The sequence below is a fragment of the Homarus americanus genome, unplaced genomic scaffold, assembly GCF_018991925.1.
Source record: "Homarus americanus isolate GMGI-L3 unplaced genomic scaffold, GMGI_Hamer_2.0 scaffold56009, whole genome shotgun sequence".
Classification (NCBI taxonomy): Eukaryota; Metazoa; Arthropoda; class Malacostraca; order Decapoda; family Nephropidae; genus Homarus; species Homarus americanus.
Genome location: NW_024739542.1, coordinates 2,729,384 through 2,747,997, shown reverse-complemented (window position 1 = coordinate 2,747,997; position 18,614 = coordinate 2,729,384). Strand labels below are relative to the sequence as shown.

At 40.5% G+C, this 18,614-nt stretch overlaps 1 protein-coding gene across 1 annotated transcript; it reads right to left on the bottom strand.

Annotated features, from left to right (window-relative positions):
• Positions 1–619: 619 nt before the first annotated feature.
• LOC121874861 (LIM domain-containing protein A-like) lies at positions 620–18,266 on the bottom strand. Its single transcript, XM_042379151.1, has 6 exons — positions 18,177–18,266; positions 15,681–15,825; positions 15,217–15,408; positions 14,369–14,511; positions 11,346–12,081; positions 620–6,875 (listed from the first exon to the last, which is right to left on the bottom strand). The coding sequence occupies exons 1-6, from the start codon at positions 18,249–18,251 to the stop codon at positions 5,752–5,754; spliced, it is 2,415 nt and encodes an 804-aa protein (XP_042235085.1). The 5' UTR covers positions 18,252–18,266; the 3' UTR covers positions 620–5,751.
• Positions 18,267–18,614: the final 348 nt, after the last annotated feature.

Below are 18,614 nucleotides of genomic sequence, written 5' to 3'. Positions count from 1 at the left end.
CGACCCATCTACCGAGCTCAGCGTTGTACAGAAGGATTCACGGTAATTATGCTTCTAGCTTGGTCATATCCAAAATGTTTTGTACTTGAACTTTTGTTATTAGTTCTAATTTGGTGTAGAGAAGAGAATGTTTCCGTATGTGTCTGTGTGGTCATATGCCATCTCATGTCCTTCTATAAATGTGCGAGTCTGTCCACAGTTAATATGGTCGGATAATTATCAACCGCAGAAAATATTTGTCTCTCCAAATATCAAGGTCACGTACGACTGTGATGATTAACAAATACAACATTGTATACCTCAAGATTGCTTTATCTCTCAGACAATTAGCACTTACCTGGACATACATGGTAGACTAAATCACATGACCTCTAAAGCAAACATGCCTGTGCTCTTTTCTGGTCGGGATACCAGAGGGACATCTTTAATAAACCAATGAATACACAGAATTACTTTAGCTGTTCATGAAGACTGTGAGATGATAATGCGGCAACTTGTTTCTGTACGTAAACTTACTATCTGTTGCTAATAGGTATTTCTCCTTGAGTAATGATGTACACAGTAATACAAACTTAAATAACAAAGTCTGAATACTGTATTTGGTTACAAAAAAAAAGACTTAGGTAAAATTCTTTATTATCTTTTCCATATAAAGTTACAAGAAATGCGAGAGAGACTCCAGGCATTATCCACCTCCCTGGCGAGCACTTAACACACAGTAGCTCCCCTTCACCTACACACGTACACACTTAAATAATGTCACACTATTTTTTGGTAAGTAATCACTGCCATTTTATCAAAGTACCAGCGATCCTTTATCGAGTATTTATCTATCAAAAGTAAGATAGGTTATTTTTTTTTGGTGGGAGGGGGGAGGGGTACGACTAAATTTAGAAAAGGTGAGATAGAATGAAAGAGACATAGATAGATAGAAAAGAGAAAGTCATATGTTTGTCCAGTCCGCAATTAATACTCTTGTTTTAATGTATTTCCCAAGTATGTAATAGGCGTTCGCTCTTTATTGGTATCACACACACACACACACACACACACACACACACACACACACACAAAAATCGATGTTCATTAAATAGATTCTTCGTATTTTCACCCCAACACATTAAAAATACACAGGGGGACATATTCATGGGTATGATAGTAATTTATTCACCATTTCCAGCATCTGCCCTGACTGCTTATATTTCCTAGAGTTTTATGCGTTAACTGTCAATAAACTCGCCGCTGGACTGTACCTCGCATATGTACAATGTTTGAGGCGACAAAGTGGACAACATATTTCCATCATTGTAGCGCCAATAAACATAATTACACTGTGTACTGCGAATTCACAATTTTGCACAAAAGCTGTATCGTTAGAATTGCCTACACTTAATATAATCGATCCTCAATGCTGTGTTGCCTTGATAGTAATTTAAACTTATTTTCTCCATGGATGTTACACTTCCTGATCACAGCCTAACTCAGTGAACACTAAACTATCATGTTTTTTCTTGTGTTGGAAACTGTGATATAAATCTATTTTAATTACATAGGATTATCATTTACATAAATAGATTGATTAATGCAGTTATGGCTCCACAAGCGCGTTTATACTCTATAATGAAAGTGAGTGGAGGACTTGTAATTATCGTAATGACCATACGGGGAAAGTTTCGTTAATTTCGTAGTTGCATTTATTGCCGGGATAATCTCTTAACGACAAGAAGAACAAAACACTACTTGTTTCTCAGGGAAGAAGGTTTAGTCTCTTGGTCATTACTGGAGTTTAAAGTGGCACGATTCTATTTTAGGAACGTGTGTGTGTGTGTGTGTGTGTGTGTGTGTGTGTGTGTAGGAGATGTTGGTGGGTTGTCTACTTATGGGGCCAAAAACACTAATGAACAATGTACAAAAGTTCACATCAGTTGAGTTGATATACGATAATTATTACCTCACTCACCTCGGGTAAAATGCCTTGATTCAGGAGTTACTTTCAAGGTTCACATGACACCTGTGATTTTGGTGCCAATGAACACACTTTTGACGTCTTACTATTCACACATACACACTCATCAGTTCTGAAAATAACATCATGTCACTCTTAACTCCGGAAATAAACCCTTTGAAAACAGACTTTGAGTGTTGAGAACACTAAAAAATAAACACATTTGCTGTTAATTCTAACAAGGACAGGTGTATTTTGCACAGCTTGTATCTTCTTCAGGTAACTAGAGAGATTTTGAACTGCCTCTTAAATTCTATGTACTTTTGTGTGTGTGTGTGTAAAGTTTTGTACGTGTTGATATCACGATCAAAATCCCAGTTTATATCTAGATAACAGGAAACCTTCAGGTAATATTATTATGTATGATAAGCAAAAATCCCTTTGCATGAGGAGAAATATATTTGTTGGTGCTGATTCTGTGTGTGTGTATCTCGGCGTTTACAACACACTAAAAAAAACACGAAAAAATATTATATGCGAAAAGTTGACGATAAGAGTTAACTGTGACCACGGGAAAATTTTTATCTTTAGGTGGAGTGAAATTTAATTCTGAGATTCATTTAAAACGCATTATATTGTCTCCAAACAACACCAAATTCATTTTCATTTTGGAGATTTTCTTCTAAATCAAATCTTTAAATATATCACTAAGTAACGACAAAACTCCATAGCATTTAGAAATATTATTTTTACCAAAGCAAATCAAAATATTTACCCCTCCTAACACTAAACAAATCCATACTATTTTTAGTTAATTTCCTTTATTAAAACTCAGAATATTCCACCCGTTATTAAAACACCAATAAAACAACTGTATTTTTCGCGTCACCAACCCAGCAGGTAAGAAATGGGACTGAAAGATCCACAGGTACACTGATCAAGACCCCCTCCCCCCCACACATGAGCTGTGTCCTGACGTTGAGGAGTGTAGCCCACGCCCGCCTGCACACTTAACCACTGCCAGTTCAACTCTCGAGTCAGTTTACATCTTTCGTTTTCTTTTTCACGTTACCTGTCGATGTTACCTGGCAACGTTACCTGTCCATGTTACCTGTTTATGATACCCGTCCATATTACCTATCCACGTTACCTGGTCACGTTCTGTCTATGTTACCTGGCCATGTTATCTGATCAAGTCGATGTTATCTGGCAACGTTACCTGTTCACGTCACCTAGTTGTGCCTCTCTAGGGTAGTCAAAGTATACACAAGAATACTGAAATGGTCATCCAAAAGTTAAGATTACCACAGCGTTTTATGTTTATCTTCAAGTTAACCGTTAGTGCATACTTTAAGATTCGGTTTTCCGACTCACTTGAAATAAACATCGAGAGTTATTCAATTGAGTTCAATAAACTGTCCACAATTCAATCAAACTAACTAAAAATGCCTAACAAATTTGCTCAACAGAAGTTTTATATGTCTCGTTAAATAAAAAGAGATACTAAGGTCACATAGAATTTGTCCTAAACTCACGGTAATTAAGAATAACCCAATACTTAGAACACCATCTACTGTACTAACCTGTGGAGCGATCGGCTACACACCGTTGAAGCAGCAGAGGCAGTACGGCTCACACCCTCAACTGCCCTCGACGTTACTTTAGCCCGCCACCCCCACGCCTGTATCTAGTGGTAACCCACCTAACGCTAGTTTTATAATGTTGCAGAGTCAATAGGTGGTGTGTGTGTGTGTGAATTTATGACATGAACTCGTCTCCCAGTTTTCAACGAAATGTCATGTTACTCTTCACAAATGGTGTGTAGTGAATAGGTGACGTGCATGTGCCAAGACAGTTTCGGTTATGGGTCTCTGTTGTCTGTCCGTAATCGCACTTCGTTATAGAAAATGGGCGTCTCTCGTGTCCTCCCGCAAGAGTAAGAATGTCGGAAAACTACCACGAACCACGAACAAAACTCTCTTAAACTATCCTTCATAGTTTTTCATCATGAGAAAGTTAACAATGGCACTGACCAACCAAACTTAAACTTAATGATTCTATATTAGTTTAAGTTAGGTTAAATTTGGTAGTTGTTCTATCGCCTTAAGAAATAAATAACAAAAGTGGTTTTATTGTTAGTATATTTATGTAAAGTTGGTAAATAACGAAAGAAAAAATCAAAGAAAGAAGGAAGAAAGGAAGGAAGGAAGGAAGGAAGGAAGGAAGGCAGAGAGATGGAAGCATAATGAGATCAGATAACTCCTCACTGTATGTACATGAATCTGAAATTATGAACACCTGAACCCATACACATATTGGGGGAAAAAAACCCAACACACACCAAGTTGAAAATGTGTGGAAGTTTGACTCTTGTGTTTTGCCATTTTTCTCTCCAGAGTTTTCGCCCAGTCAATCACACCTACACACAAACTCGACTTCTCCACTACAAAATTATGTGTTTGCGAGAAGAAAATGAAGATAAAGAAGAAAAAAATAATGACTGAGTTGACTATTTTATGAGGGTGTCTAAGTTCTATACAATGAAGAGGTTATCTTAATCTTGTGATCAAATCATCATACTCAAGTCGTCATGCTCAGTGGGTTAAAGTCATCGTATTCCAGAGGGTTAATGTAGTTTTTGGCCTTTTACAAGATGGTCATAACGTTATTATTACATCTTTAAGGACATTCGAAGGGAATATTTCGGGAGTTTGACTTTTTGTGAACATGTAAAGTCTAGTGTGTGTGTTTACATTAGTGATTAGATGACAGACATATGAACGGAGATATAGAGCCATTTGTAGGTAAGTGTATAAAAGTATAATGTTACACACACACACACACACACACACACACACACACACACACACACACACACACACACACGACCTACAAAACAACTGATAACTGTGAAGCAATAATTGTTTGGTGTAAATATCCACATTATCACATTTGCCTCTGGATTAGTTTCTGAACACCACACTCAACAGATAAAGTTGTCTTACGGTGAGAACAACAAGTATATGGTACAGTCGTTTAGGTAATTATCTCATAGAGGCCTGTAATAGATAAGAAATGTATATCAGGTTTACTGTATGTTGAGAATAAAGCGTAAGTCATTATATGCACTTACGATGTACTCTATTTTTTTTAAGTGTTACGTTGGTCCTTATTTCTTCTGGAGTGCTTTAAAGATGTCACGAAGCCCAAAGGGATATTATTTATTATTTTATTATTGTAGTACATCGTAAATGACTTCAATGACATAAGGTCGTCCTCTAAGTATGACCTGCAGTATATAAACATGACACGACACATGGACAGATTATTATGGTGTATCGCAGGTTGACTTGGCAATGTTTGTTTTCTTTCCTCAAGCAACAGCAGCTCACAACACCACATAATTGTTATCTTTCACTACACGTTCTGGCGAGATGTTCTTTAGTGGAAGTTGTCTCATCAACCTCTGGGTCTCTAAAGTTCTCGGCCTCAGCGACAAGTTTGGACACTTTTCCGACTTTGTTATTATATTCCTGATATTAGCTCGAATGTCGGCAAAATATATTTGACAGGAACAAAAACAGACTGTGCTTGGTATTTTTTTAACATATGGTCTCAATAATTTGCCGACGTTATTTAAATGTAAGTGAAGATTATTCACAGTCTGGTTACTTAACATCACTAAACCACCGAGACAAACCACGACCGTCCAAGTAAGAATAGATTAAATTTGCAACACTTTTAATTAGTATTTCTCTCTCATAGAAAAAGCACCGCAGCTTTGGAATTCAACATAGTTCTTATTTTTATCTGCGGCTGTTGTCTGTGTTGTGACCCCCGACACTGTTGTCCTCGTAGGTCTCGTGAGTAATTGTCCTCGGGATATTTCGCACAAAGTCGTGTGGAAAACGTGGACGACCTGCAGAGGCGAGGGTAGTCGTCTCTGCGAGAGTCCCCGACGACTCCACAACGACTGGGGCAGTGAACTGAGGGCCTTCAGCGGCGGTTCTTTCGTCTTTAGGGAACTTTCCAGGGTTTTGGCTGTTGGTGAGTCGCTGGCTGGAGAAGCTGGTGCGTCGGCTGGGGGGATCACTACGTTGGCTGGGGCTGTTGGCACGTTGGTTGGTGGGGCTATTAGTGCGTTGGTTAGGGCTGGTGATGCGTTGGTTGGTGGGGCTGGTAATGCGTTGGTTGGTGGGGCTATTGGTGCGTTGGTTCGGGCTGATGATGCGTTGGTTGGGGCTGCTAATGCGGTGGTGTGGGCTGCTTGTCCTTGGTTTAGGGCTGCTGGATCGTTCATTGGAGCTGTTGATGAGATGGTTGGGGCTGCTCGTGCGTTGGTTGTGGGAACTACTGCTCGTGTGTGCTTTAATGCCGTAGTTAGGCTCGCTAGGTGGCAGGTGGTTGCCACTAACGCGTTGGTGTCGGTCGCTGGAGCTCTGGGTGAAGCCGCTAGTATTACCATGTCTTGGGCAAAACGAGTCTGGGTGTGAACCACTGGTGTGGGTATGTCTGTGGCTGTGGGTGTGTGAGTGTCCGTGAATGTCCCCTTGGCCATTCTGATGTCCAAGCTGCGTTTCATTACCCGTTAACAGCCCGGCGTCAGCCTGTTGTAGGGCAGGGTGACCGTGGGAGGTCAGCAGGGTGGGAGGATCAAAGCTCTGCATGGTTCCGCGACGCTGTGAGCCTTTTTGGTCGTCTCCTGTGGCCTGATCGACATTATCAGTCCCCAGACGGTCACTTCCTTCCTCCTGAAGTAGGTGTTGATGCCCCTCCGTCTGTAAACCAGAGGAGGGCCGCTGCTGACTCTGGGAGTGGGAGTGGATGTGAGAGTGGGAGTGAGACGATCGTGGGCGTTGTAGACTAGCGAACTTTGAAGGCATGGGTTTGCGTCTGCGTGGGCCCAGCGTGGCGTAGCCGGCAGGTGATCCTGAGGAGGAATTTACGACATAATTATTCTTCATGCTCACACAGGCAACACTTACCTTATTAAACTGCTGCTGACGTCAGTAAAAACATGTAGAGTTCATCTGAACACACAACATGTTACTCTTTTTACTTCTACATGTTACCTAATTCTTTAATCAATTCGGTTATAAATAATGTTTCTCAATCAATACACATTTGACATTCATAATCCCGACGAACATTTAGAGTAAATGTACAACTGATTAACGAAGTAGTCTGTTATGAGTGATGGCAGACCGTGGCATCAGCAGTGTTGAGGCAGTCATCTATATATAGATAATTAAACTCAGGTGATACTTGTGACCACACGTAACTAAAATTGGCTTGTTTGGTCACTTGGCTAAGCGCCGCTGATTCTGCAGTAAACTTACGTAAAATCTGTAATATCTTCACAATGCGATTATGTTCACCTTAACGATGCCTTTGGCTATAGCTTCACTACTTAGAGCTACGAGAAGTTTTGTCGCCCCTAACTGAAAAAAAGATCATTAACAGTGGGAATTTTGTTACTGATTCTTGAGTCATCATTGAATATTAAATAAGACATATTAAATTTTCAGTCCTCTTTGAATTCATACAACTGCGGCGTAAATAACACTTGGGGGACAATGTGCTCCTAATGATAGAGCTTTTATATACATAATATTTCTCACAAGTAACGTGTAAGGGCGTGAGAGGTAAAAATTCTTCATCAAAGGACTATTGTCTTATCGTTCGTTGGCTCTTTAGAAATCACTGTTTTTCAAGGAAGTTTCATACACAGATTAATAAAAGTAAAGGGAGTGTTGGTTATTTTCGTCAGTACAGTGCAAGGTTTCGGCGTGTCTATGTTAAGAGGTGAGAGAAGAAAGTTCCAATTTTCTCAAGGAATTCATATTACTCTTTTAAATTTCACTCCTTTACACGACAACTACTGGTTATGTGTCAGAAGCCCCACCGCCAGATCACGTGTTTATCCTCACCAACGAAAGAGGCGCCATTTTGTAGCCTTACACTGTTTACATAGCTCTCATATTTACTGCCATATTACCTGAAGAGTAACTATGAAGCAGACCACATTAACGAGACACACTTCACCTGTAACAAAAACATGATGGATAATTAACAATGAACGTAAACGCGGAAGAACAGTAAAGTCTACATTAAAACTAAGATTAATATTTAATTCTCGGTACAATAACATAGAAGAGAAAACAGCTGGATTAATTTTGAAACCAAAAATCTTCATGTTATCATAATGAACGGACGTATCTCTTCACACTGTTATGTTAATAAATATTCAAACTGAAATACTCTATCTCTCTACACGGCAAAAGTAATCTAACATCATAAAAAAGGTAATTAACTTAGGTGCCTTGAGTGTCCCGTACACAGGTTACATTGGGAGGAGGGAATGGGGGGGAGGGGCAGAGGAGGAGGGGGGAGGGGCAGAGGAGGAGGGGGGAGTGAAAGAAGCTCATTCTCTCAGCTGATTGGCCTGCTCTCCTTACTTGATTATATTAACCCTAAATTGAGGGTAAAGTTTTAATACCAGTTCTTATGGCACGGAAGATGATGGAAGGTGGAGGCAAAATACCGAACACGAAAACATTACTTTAGCGTGTGGACTGAATATAAGGCGGTATACGTTTAGGTAAAATCTGGGAAGAGAATGATGATTGTTACACTGTAATCATATGGTATAAATAAGTCTGGATGACTGGTGAGGCCTCCTTCAAAAATTTATCTTGTAATCTGTGGTTTTTATTGTTTAACCACACTGCATATTATGAACTAAAGGAAAATCTCAATTGGATTCATTCCTGTGTTGCAATTGTACAATATAATAATTAGTGATAAATTACTCTGATAAAAACAAAAATCTTCCTGTACACGCTATACATTCTCCCTACAGGGTGAGCAAAACAAACAACACAGCCATTCTAACATACAGATTATTCTTCATAGTTTATTATGTCTTGTTGTCTCTTTCATATACACATACTTCTTCTACCTGACCTGGCAACCAAGTCTCCCTCTCCTCTCTACATTAAGACAAAACGTCCACTGAAATCCCTCCACCACTGTGCTCGTCGAGGAAGGGACGAGCCGCTTAAAGTGATTTCCACAATCCTTTGATCCTTCACCTGTTACACTTCATACCAATTCCTTAACATTTCAACACACACATACGTCTTGCCGTGAAGGAAGGAACTCTCCTCTTCAGACTGCCATGCCATGATAGCCCAAGACAGCTCCGTCGGACTCCAGTGTGTATGCCTTAAGCCAATCACTCAAAACTTCGCCAGTTCCATCACAGCCTCTCTACTCCCTCAATAAAATCTTTTCACTGGCTGCAATATCTTACCCCCCAACTCCATACATATTCAGCACCTTCCACCGCCCTGCCTTGCCCTGCTCGCCCTGGCCCAAAGCTTTTACCACCACTGTTTCTATTTTATATTTTTGTCTCTTCTCACTGTGTTTCAATATCGAGACCCTCATAATGATGCCAATACTTATTTACGTCAAGATGTCACACATTCTCACGTTGTCCTCCATCGTTTCATAAAAGTCTTCAGTGAGTATTTTTGTTTTATTTTAAGGTATTTCTTCCCCCTGACTATATAAAGGTCTTGCTGAATCTGGTATCCCCTTTTTGTCACGGAACATTCTTTGAAGTTTCACTCATATTGCCTGTAAACGATTACATGCAGCTTGTGGGTCTTCAACCTCTCGTGTCTATCCCCTTCATGTGATCGACCCTATACAAGGCCTCACTATCTATCTCCTGATCTTTCACTCATCTTCCAGTTCTCATTTAAATAAGATCCATAACAATCTTAGCTAAAAATAAAGAAATAAATAAAACTACGACAAATCCATTCATCTTTGCGTTGAGCGAGACAAACTGAATCAAGGTATTTTACGTTGTTTGAATGTTTCACAACTATTCCATTTGCGTACTAACTTGGATCGTGAGTGAGAATTCCAACTCCATTCACTCTTTTTATTTCTACAGCTATTTTTTTTCCTCCTACAGGCACGGATTTCTTCGTTTTGTTTTGGTTTTACTAATCTGGTGCTCTGATGTCATGCTAATTCTTAACAAATCTAGTTTATCTTAATCTTTTATTTATTCGTTTTATCTCACACACTTTGTTTCTGTGTAGCCTCCTCCTTCTTCATGCTCTTAAAACCCTCTCTTGTATCGTTTGCGTCACCTTCAGGAGGAGGTAAGCCTTTGTATACCTCCAACGAGCACACGTCCTCTGGCCCACAAGCCTGAACGCCGATCACAACACCAGATATTTTATTTTATTAATATAACTACAACAAGTGATTTAGGGGGTACAGTAATTACACTGTAATAAGAGTGTCATCAAAATGATGTCTTGTAGAATTTAAGAATATGTATATATCAAAGACTATTAAATCTTTTCACATGTACTCAAAAAATTATCTATACAAAATTGTGTTGAAAAAATATGACACAATGGACAAAGGATTTTGACAACCCTACCGAGACAACAGGAATCGCAGTGTTCATTCTAAATTTCATCGATAGTTATTTGAGTGACTATTTCCGATACTATTCTTATATGTTTTTTATTCAATAATATTTTTCTATTTCTTAATACTATTTTAGATTATTCACAGCTTATTCACTTGTTTATTACTTTATTTACATCTTTCCAGCTTGGTGATTCACTTCCCTATCTGTATGCAGCTCGTGGTCTTTCCTCACCTCTCACTTAACACTTTTTCACCAAACATTCTCTTGAAACTATAGTCAGTTATGATACTTGTTACTATACACTTCACCATGATATAAATGACATTGTCTTCACGAGTCCGCCATCATCCATACCTGTTTATAATAATTTATTTTTCTCACACATGTTTGATCTGAATCTTTAATATAAGCTTCGAGCTCTCGATCTCCCTCCAGTGTTCTGCTATATTATAACTAATTTCGCCCTTACACATCTCTACCAGCCCAGAGAACAACCTTACCTATACAACACTGTCAGCAATATGTCTTCATATATGCAGAATGAACCTCAATACTAATCCTCAATGTTATTATTCCTTAACCACAACCGTCTGTTGGTAATAAGTCTTAGCTCTGGTTTCAATGCCTAGGATGTGCTTCAACACTCAATTTTACTTTCATAAAGTCAAATGTTTGCATTGTCACGTATATCCATGATTTTTTTTTTTGACACTTACTATTGTTGCGTATTTTGTGAATCTTCCAACTCCCCACATATCCTTCTCTCCCTCTCTATTTCTCTCGCTCTTTCTTTTGCTCAGTCGCTCTATCTCTTCCTCTCGTTTTTACATCAAGAAAAACACATATACACCTTGCATACACATGATCACCTACATACGTGTCTAAAAAGTATATTTCATATATAACAAACGTACAAAATCCCATAGGATGTCATACCTGTTCCGAAAGAAGTAGGACTCGCTCTGGTTTCATGGTACTCAGAGCCAAGGTTGTAAAGTCCTGAAGGATTCAAACCAGAATAAGGTACTGGTGCCTGTATCAGTTCCTGCTGCTCGCTCTGCTGTGGTTGATGGTAGGTGCGGGCGTCATGAGGTGTCTGGTAGTGAGGTGTGGTGCGCGCCTGCTGGTGGTGGTGATGGTGGTGGTGATGAGGACAGCCCTGGTGATAGATGGGATGTACCAGGCCGTTAGAGTACTCGTAGCTGCGCGAATAATCACTGTGGTAGGAGGAGAGGGACGTCTGGTCGGCGGAGGAGTAAGGAGCTAAACTTTGTTCCTGTTGGGGTTGTTGAGGGTCGTTTGGCAGAGAGTCGTAGGTGCTGGAGCAAAGAGACGTCACCTCCTCGCTGGTCTGCTGACGAATTTCCTTGATATCTTTGGCCTCCCCATCTCCCTGCATCAAGGGGCTGGCTCTGGGGGAGGAGGAGCTCACCTCTCCACCACCACCGCTGGCGGGTGTAGGTGAGTTCTGGTTGGTGGCGAGTCTCTCGATAGTCTTTGGGCTCATAGTCCTGCTGTACAGGCTGCTGACATCCCGACCCACCATGCCATTCTGACGCGGGGTGCTGTGGGCGTGCGGGTGTTTGGGTGTGCGGGAGGTGGTGTGGGTAGTGGCGTTAGGGATCACCAGGCTGGGAGGGTCACAGTCGTCCACGTTGGTCTGGTGATCCTCCTGAAGGATGTAAACACGGGAGGGTAAGTCATACTAGGAGGAGAGAGAATATCCAGTACGGATAATAATAATGAAACAACTACTACTACTACTGCCACTACTACTGATGTTATTACCTTTTTTATAATTCACCGAGGAGCCAAAGGCATACAGGCAATATGATGAACACATTGTTGGGTAAAGATGGAGACTTTATGCCATGTTTAAGGTGATGCTTGACGACTCGTATTATTATTATTATTATTATTATTATTATTATTATTATTATTATTATTATTATTATTATTATTATTATCAACTGCAGAATGATACGAATAATAATAATGATAGTAACTAAATAATGGAAAATATCAGGAAAATATTTATAAAAATCAATGATATTAGCAATAACAACTTCGTGATTATTGATTAAATTTAAATACAATTAAAAAAAAGTCAAGCATAAGAAAACTTAAAAATACGAAAAATAAAAGTTTAAATATTTCACCTTGTTTCAAACTTTACTTTCAAGTCCTGTTGCCTTTGATCCAGTGAAAACAGGTAAAAAGAACAACACACCACATTCTTAAGTTAAAAGCCAGAGTGTAATGTTATTAGATACATTTTAAGAAGCAGGATAAAATGTCATATATCAATTTCAGAAAGAGATGAAGGTTCACATAATCTCTTCACTCATCATAAGATTAAAACTCTACAGTGAATCTCTTATGAACAGTTATATCTAGAGATTGTACCTTTATTTATGGATCACTTATAATCCTGTTTAGTAGTGAGGAAACGGACAAGAAACGAGATCTCTTTTTTTGTCGGGGGCTCTATTAGGGTTTCAAGTGACTGCGCGGGACTACAAAGCCTTGCGCAGTAGACACGCAACGGGAGTCGGCGCATATCTCCTTAACACACACACACAAAAATATGAGGTCCTTGGGATATCATCATTGTGAGTATTGACTGTTGCTTATGAGTGAGGAATGAGAGCGAGTGTTCAGCTGGAAGTCGCCTGTCAAGTGTTGCCTCAGTTGTTTGACAGTGAAATTAGGAAGGATATCGAGTGGTAGGTGAGAGTTTGTTACCGTCAGCACACCCGCCAGTGAGGAGGAGGAGATCTTGCTCGAGGATGAGGTTTGAGTGACAGCGAGTAGTGATCAGTGAGGTGTGTGTGTGTGTGTGTGTGTGTGTGTGTGTGTGTGTGTGTGTGTGTGTGTGTGTGTGTGTCATGAATAAATATACAAGTGTGTGTTCCTCAATATGACTGTATTTGTTGTTCATATAGTAACTGTCAACACTATGGAAGAGTAAACAAAACACACACACACACACACACACACACATATCATTACACACACACACACACACACACACACATGTCACACAATCCTACTTCCAGCTCCTGTCGAAGTGCTGAAGAAGGTCTGAGAGGAAGGAGGGCATCCGTACCTGTTGCCTGAGTGTGTGTGTGTGTGTGTGTTTTTTGTGTATTTTTTTGTATGATGGGAGGTATTGAAGACTCAGTGGTGGAGAAGTTGATAAATGTTTTATTTTTCAGAAGTGCTGGGAATATATTTTGAAAGAGAGACTGAGGAGAGAAGTCTGCCTGTGCTCTGGGAGTGGAATTTCATGTATACTGGAGAGGAACGGTACCTAACCCAGGAGATAAACTTGGAGAATCTCACTATTATTTTTGTTTTGTTTTTTACTTAGACTAATGTTGGAGGTGTTTGAGTTGGCCTTCCTAGAGGGCGCCCGGTAGCCATGACTGTGTGATTAATTGTAACGTGTAATATTAGTTTTTATTTTATTTTTCTACTTGGTTCGGTTTGTGTCTTGTCATCTTGAGACGTTGATGGAATCCCAGATTATTATTATTATTAGTAGTATTTAAAAATATAACAACGCGATCCCGACTACCGAACAGCTCTCTACCTGAATATAACGAAGAGTTCATCCCCGTGAGTGTTAATGATACGAGAGACAGGGAGAAACTACCGTAGTACACAAGTTTTTAACTAACAAGGGAACCAATTAAGAACGAATCAATTATCGATGATTTTTTTCCTCAAGATATGTCGGTCACCATATATGAAGTTACTAAGACATGTGAAACTTCCTGAGAAAAAAAAAGTTGGGGTAGACGAGGTGTAGAACTTGTGAGTAATTAATCATTTACTTGATAATAAGTTGGAAAGGTGATGGTGAACAGCGAATTATCTGGCGGAGTGAAGGAGTGACGAGAGAGACGTAGTTACCTGGTAGGGTAGAGGAGGAGTGACGAGTTAGACGTAGTTACCTCGTAGGGTGGAGGAGTGGTAGAAGGCAGATGAGGAGACATGGTAGTGAGAGATAGAAGGGCCTCGTTATGGACAACACCAGGAGTAGAGGCGGGCGTCACACCATAAACGTCCACTGCTACGTTCTTAGTGGAGGATGACGCTGTTGGGGGCAGAAGACAAGCATAAAGTGATGTTAGTAGATTATGTTATACCTGTCATATGATACAGGTAAATACAGGTAAAACAGACACTAATTATGAGTTTACTTGGCGTAAGACCTTGAATTTTTAGTTCATTTATCTTTAAGAAAATCATTTAATTTTGGATAAATTTTATAAAGATTACTAACCTAAAATAACCTAATCTAAAGTAACTTACGCTAATCTAACTTAGTTTAGCTTGACCTAATCTAACCGAACTTAATTAAAGCTAACGTAAATTAATCCAATTTGACCTAACCTTCCTTGAGCTAACCTAATCTATCCTAACGTAAATACAATCAACTGGCCAATATAACAGCAATCACCAGTTGTATGACCAATCAAAAGATGCTATTTACTCATCACTCGGTACATAACTCATCAATTGATACAAAAACTACCCATTTATCCAACAATAGTCCCAGCTATCCAACAACAACAACAACACTACCCCATCCATCCAACAACAACAATCCATACACCCAACAGCCATCCAACCATCCATCCATCATTTTAACAACAACATCAACAACCCAACCCATCTATCCAACAACAATTCCACTAAACAACAACAATTCACAGGGGCCAATAGCTATCTCTCTATTCATCCATCCAAAAGCACCAACATACCATCTACCCAGCGGACCGTGATCCAGGCCACTCACCGGAGGCGTTGCGATTGATGGCTCGTCGTCGAATGAAGCAACCGATGATGGCAACGTTGAGGGCGAGGAGAGCGGCGCCCGTGAGTGTGATGATGAGCAGCATGAGGCGCGGCATCCTAGATGACCCCTCCTCCACCATGCTCCTCGACCCCCCTGCCATCCCCGGCCACGTACTGGGGTGCCCTGACACTCCTGGTGGGGAGGTAGGGAGGAGATGAAAGAGACGGGGTGTTGTTGGGTAGTGTTTACATGGGTAAGGGGGTGATGCATGTTACAAGGAGAAAGTTCGTGTGGAATGAATACACAAGAGTAAATCGGGGAAACAGACAAGATGAGACTAACTGGGCGATGGCAAGGCTATCTGAGGGGAGGGAAGGCGAACGGGTTCATAGAAGTGTCGAGTTGTTATGATCAGCTGAAAGGAAAACCATAATAACATATGAACGAGGAGGTAAAAGACTTACCGTGTGTGGTGGCTGTGACGTGGGGGGTGACGTAGGAGGAGGGGCCCTGGGGGTTCCTGGCGTGTACAGTGAAGAGATACTCGGTGCCTGGGGACAACTCCTTCACCGTGATGCCCCGCGCCTCACCCCCTGACACCTCCGACACCTGTATATGGATAACACATGACACCTCCCCCATCTGTATATGGATGACACATGACACCTCCCCCACCTATATATGGATGACACATGACACCTCCCCCACCTATATATGGATGACACATGACACCTCCCCCACTGTATATGGATGACACATGACACCTCCCCACCTGTGGTTGGATGACACATGACACAACACTCTCAATTATCTCCCCATCACTATCAAAGCCATCCAATGCTCTGAAACAAACTTACGCGGTTCAACTGCAAACCAATTTCTTAGTGCTATATGAAATTTCAACACAGCAAGATTTCTCACAGTGGTATGAGCTCTGGACACACTAAACCAATTTTGGAAGGAATTATCAAGACACAAGATATAAATTTCAGATATTTTGAGCAACAACAGATCAATCTTCACCAACACAGTGCCCCAGTCACTCCCTCCTGGACCTTTGACCTTAAGAAAAAAGACCCAGTTAATTTTTAAAGTGTTTAGGAATAAATTTATAAGAATGTATATTAATGACGAGGAGAAGAGTCATAAGAAAATTCTAATATATTTTTTTCTTTATTGCATTACGATGTGAAGATAGATTTTAATACAAAAAATACTCTTGTTAGTTCAGGTAGGATGGGTGTCTGGTAGAGTGAGCTGTGTGTGTGTGTATTGATGAGCGCCATTATAAACAAGCAGAATAATTTTAGCAATACCAAGGCGTAATAGGAAAGGAGGGGGGAGGGGGGAGGGGGCATGCTAGTTGTGTCTCTGGTCGGAAGGTGATAGTAAAGGTGAAGGAATCATACGACATGGCGAAGCTCAGCACTAAGCACCATGATGACGAATACTGAGCACCATGATGAACACTAAACAACATGATGATACATACTGAATATCGTATGAGGGAACACCGTCCACCATATGATTGAACACAGAGTACATTATTGGAAAACACTGAACACCACTGGAAAACACTGGAGAACACTGAACACTTCCCTCGTTATGAAGAAACAGTTACATAAACACTATCAAGAAAAACACGCCAAGCTAACACGCACATACTCGATATTTGACAATCAATCATCCACATATTGTAGGAAAAATATCCAGTCCTTTGATTGCCCCCCCCCAAACACGAAGTTACAATCAAATCTGTACGTTCTAAGTGTATACGTTCATACACCACACAACAAGCTAGCGTTTGTGAATACACCTGCCAGCTAATGAACTTGTTTACACCTGGGCATGGGATTACAGTTAAGCTCAGAATTATTGATGACACGATATTATATTATAGTTCAGCTTGGGTCATCGGTCTCTCTCTGTCTGTCTCTCTCTCTCTCTCTCTCTCTCTTTTTTTCTCTTTATATTTCTCTTTATAATTATAGTTTTTCTCGCTTTCCTTTCGGCTATTTCTCTTTTCCTCCCTCCCTTCCCCTCTTTATCTCTAGTTGCGTCCTCTTCTCTTTTAGCTTACTCCATTCCTTATTACCCATTACTTTCGTATTCTCTATTTCTCACTATCTTTCTTTATGTCTCATTTCGACCTTTTAGTCTATTTACCAGTCCTTATTATCCATTTCCTTCTTCTATTCCTCTCCTTTTCCGTTTTCCTTCCTACCCTAATACATCCACTTGTTTTTTCCTTCTTCCAACCCTTTATCCTGTTGTCTCTCTCACCCTGACTCTATTCTCTTCCTCTCCTTCTTCTCTCTTTTGCATCCTCCCCCATTGCCTCTCTCTCTCTCTTCGTTCCTGCCTTGTTCTTTTCCTTCTTCCTTTCTCTCCATTCTTTCCTTCTACCTATCCCCCCTCCCTGTATTGTCCTCCTACGTCTGTTTTCCTTTTATCTCCCCTTCCTCCTCCTCACCCCCTCCCTTTCCTCTCATTTTTCCTCCCATTCTGCTTGTTTCCTCTCTCTCTTGTTACTCTCTCTTCACCTTCACATTCTCTCTATCTCTCCTCCTATGTCTCTTCCTCTCTCCTAGACCTCTCCCTCTCTTCCATGATTCTCTCTATCTTCTCCTCCCCCCTCTCTCTCTCCCATAACTTTTCCTCTTTACTATATCTCTCTCTTTCTCTTCTGCATCTCCCCCTTTCCTAATCCTCTCACTCCCTTCCTTTCTCTCCCTCCCTCCCTCTCCCTCTTTCATACCATCTCCCCACCAACACCTACTTAGAATTTGATGGCATCGATGCGTGGTATTAGGAGCATATTCCTTTGATATATCTCCACCAACTATGCCTTATACCCCTTCAGACATACCCTTTCCAGACATACTTCTGCCTTTTTACCCACTAGACATACCCCTGCCTTATACTTCTCTCCCAGACCATTATGATATACCAATACGTACCTGGTATTCGAGGGAGCCGGCGGCGCGGTACTTGACGACGTACCCACGCGGCATACCACCCTCGTAGTTGGGCATCCAGGCCAAGCGAGGTCGAGGGTGATAAGTACATCAAATAAGGAGGGGGGTATAATGTTGTTAGTGTCACGCGTTACATCCATGTTCATACCACAATAAAAATAATAATAATAATGATAATAATAATAAAACCACACTCACTAACTTTTTTCTCAGTAGTATGCCAAATATTTCGAAAACAATTACCGCCAAATTCCAGAGAAAACTCGATTTTAATTAAGAGCAGAGAGGCAAGTCTCTAAGAGCCTGAAATAGACTCACTCTATAGTTCATCTCACCAGGTATTCCAGACTGGTGAGAAACATACCATTATGTTACGGAATTATCGATTATGGATATGCTATGGAGGTAATTAGTATGATG

Excerpts from the sequence above, each read along its gene's own strand:
- LOC121874861 (XM_042379151.1), bottom strand. The coding sequence starts at position 18,251 with ATGCCCAACTACGAGGGTGGTATGCCGCGTGGGTACGTCGTCAAGTAC. Across the intron at positions 15,826-18,176 it reads CCGGCTCCCTCGAATACCAG|GTGTCGGAGGTGTCAGGGGG; the intron begins GTACGTATTGGT and ends ATCCATATACAG. Across the intron at positions 14,512-15,216 it reads CATCAATCGCAACGCCTCCG|CGTCATCCTCCACTAAGAAC; the intron begins GTGAGTGGCCTG and ends TGCCCCCAACAG.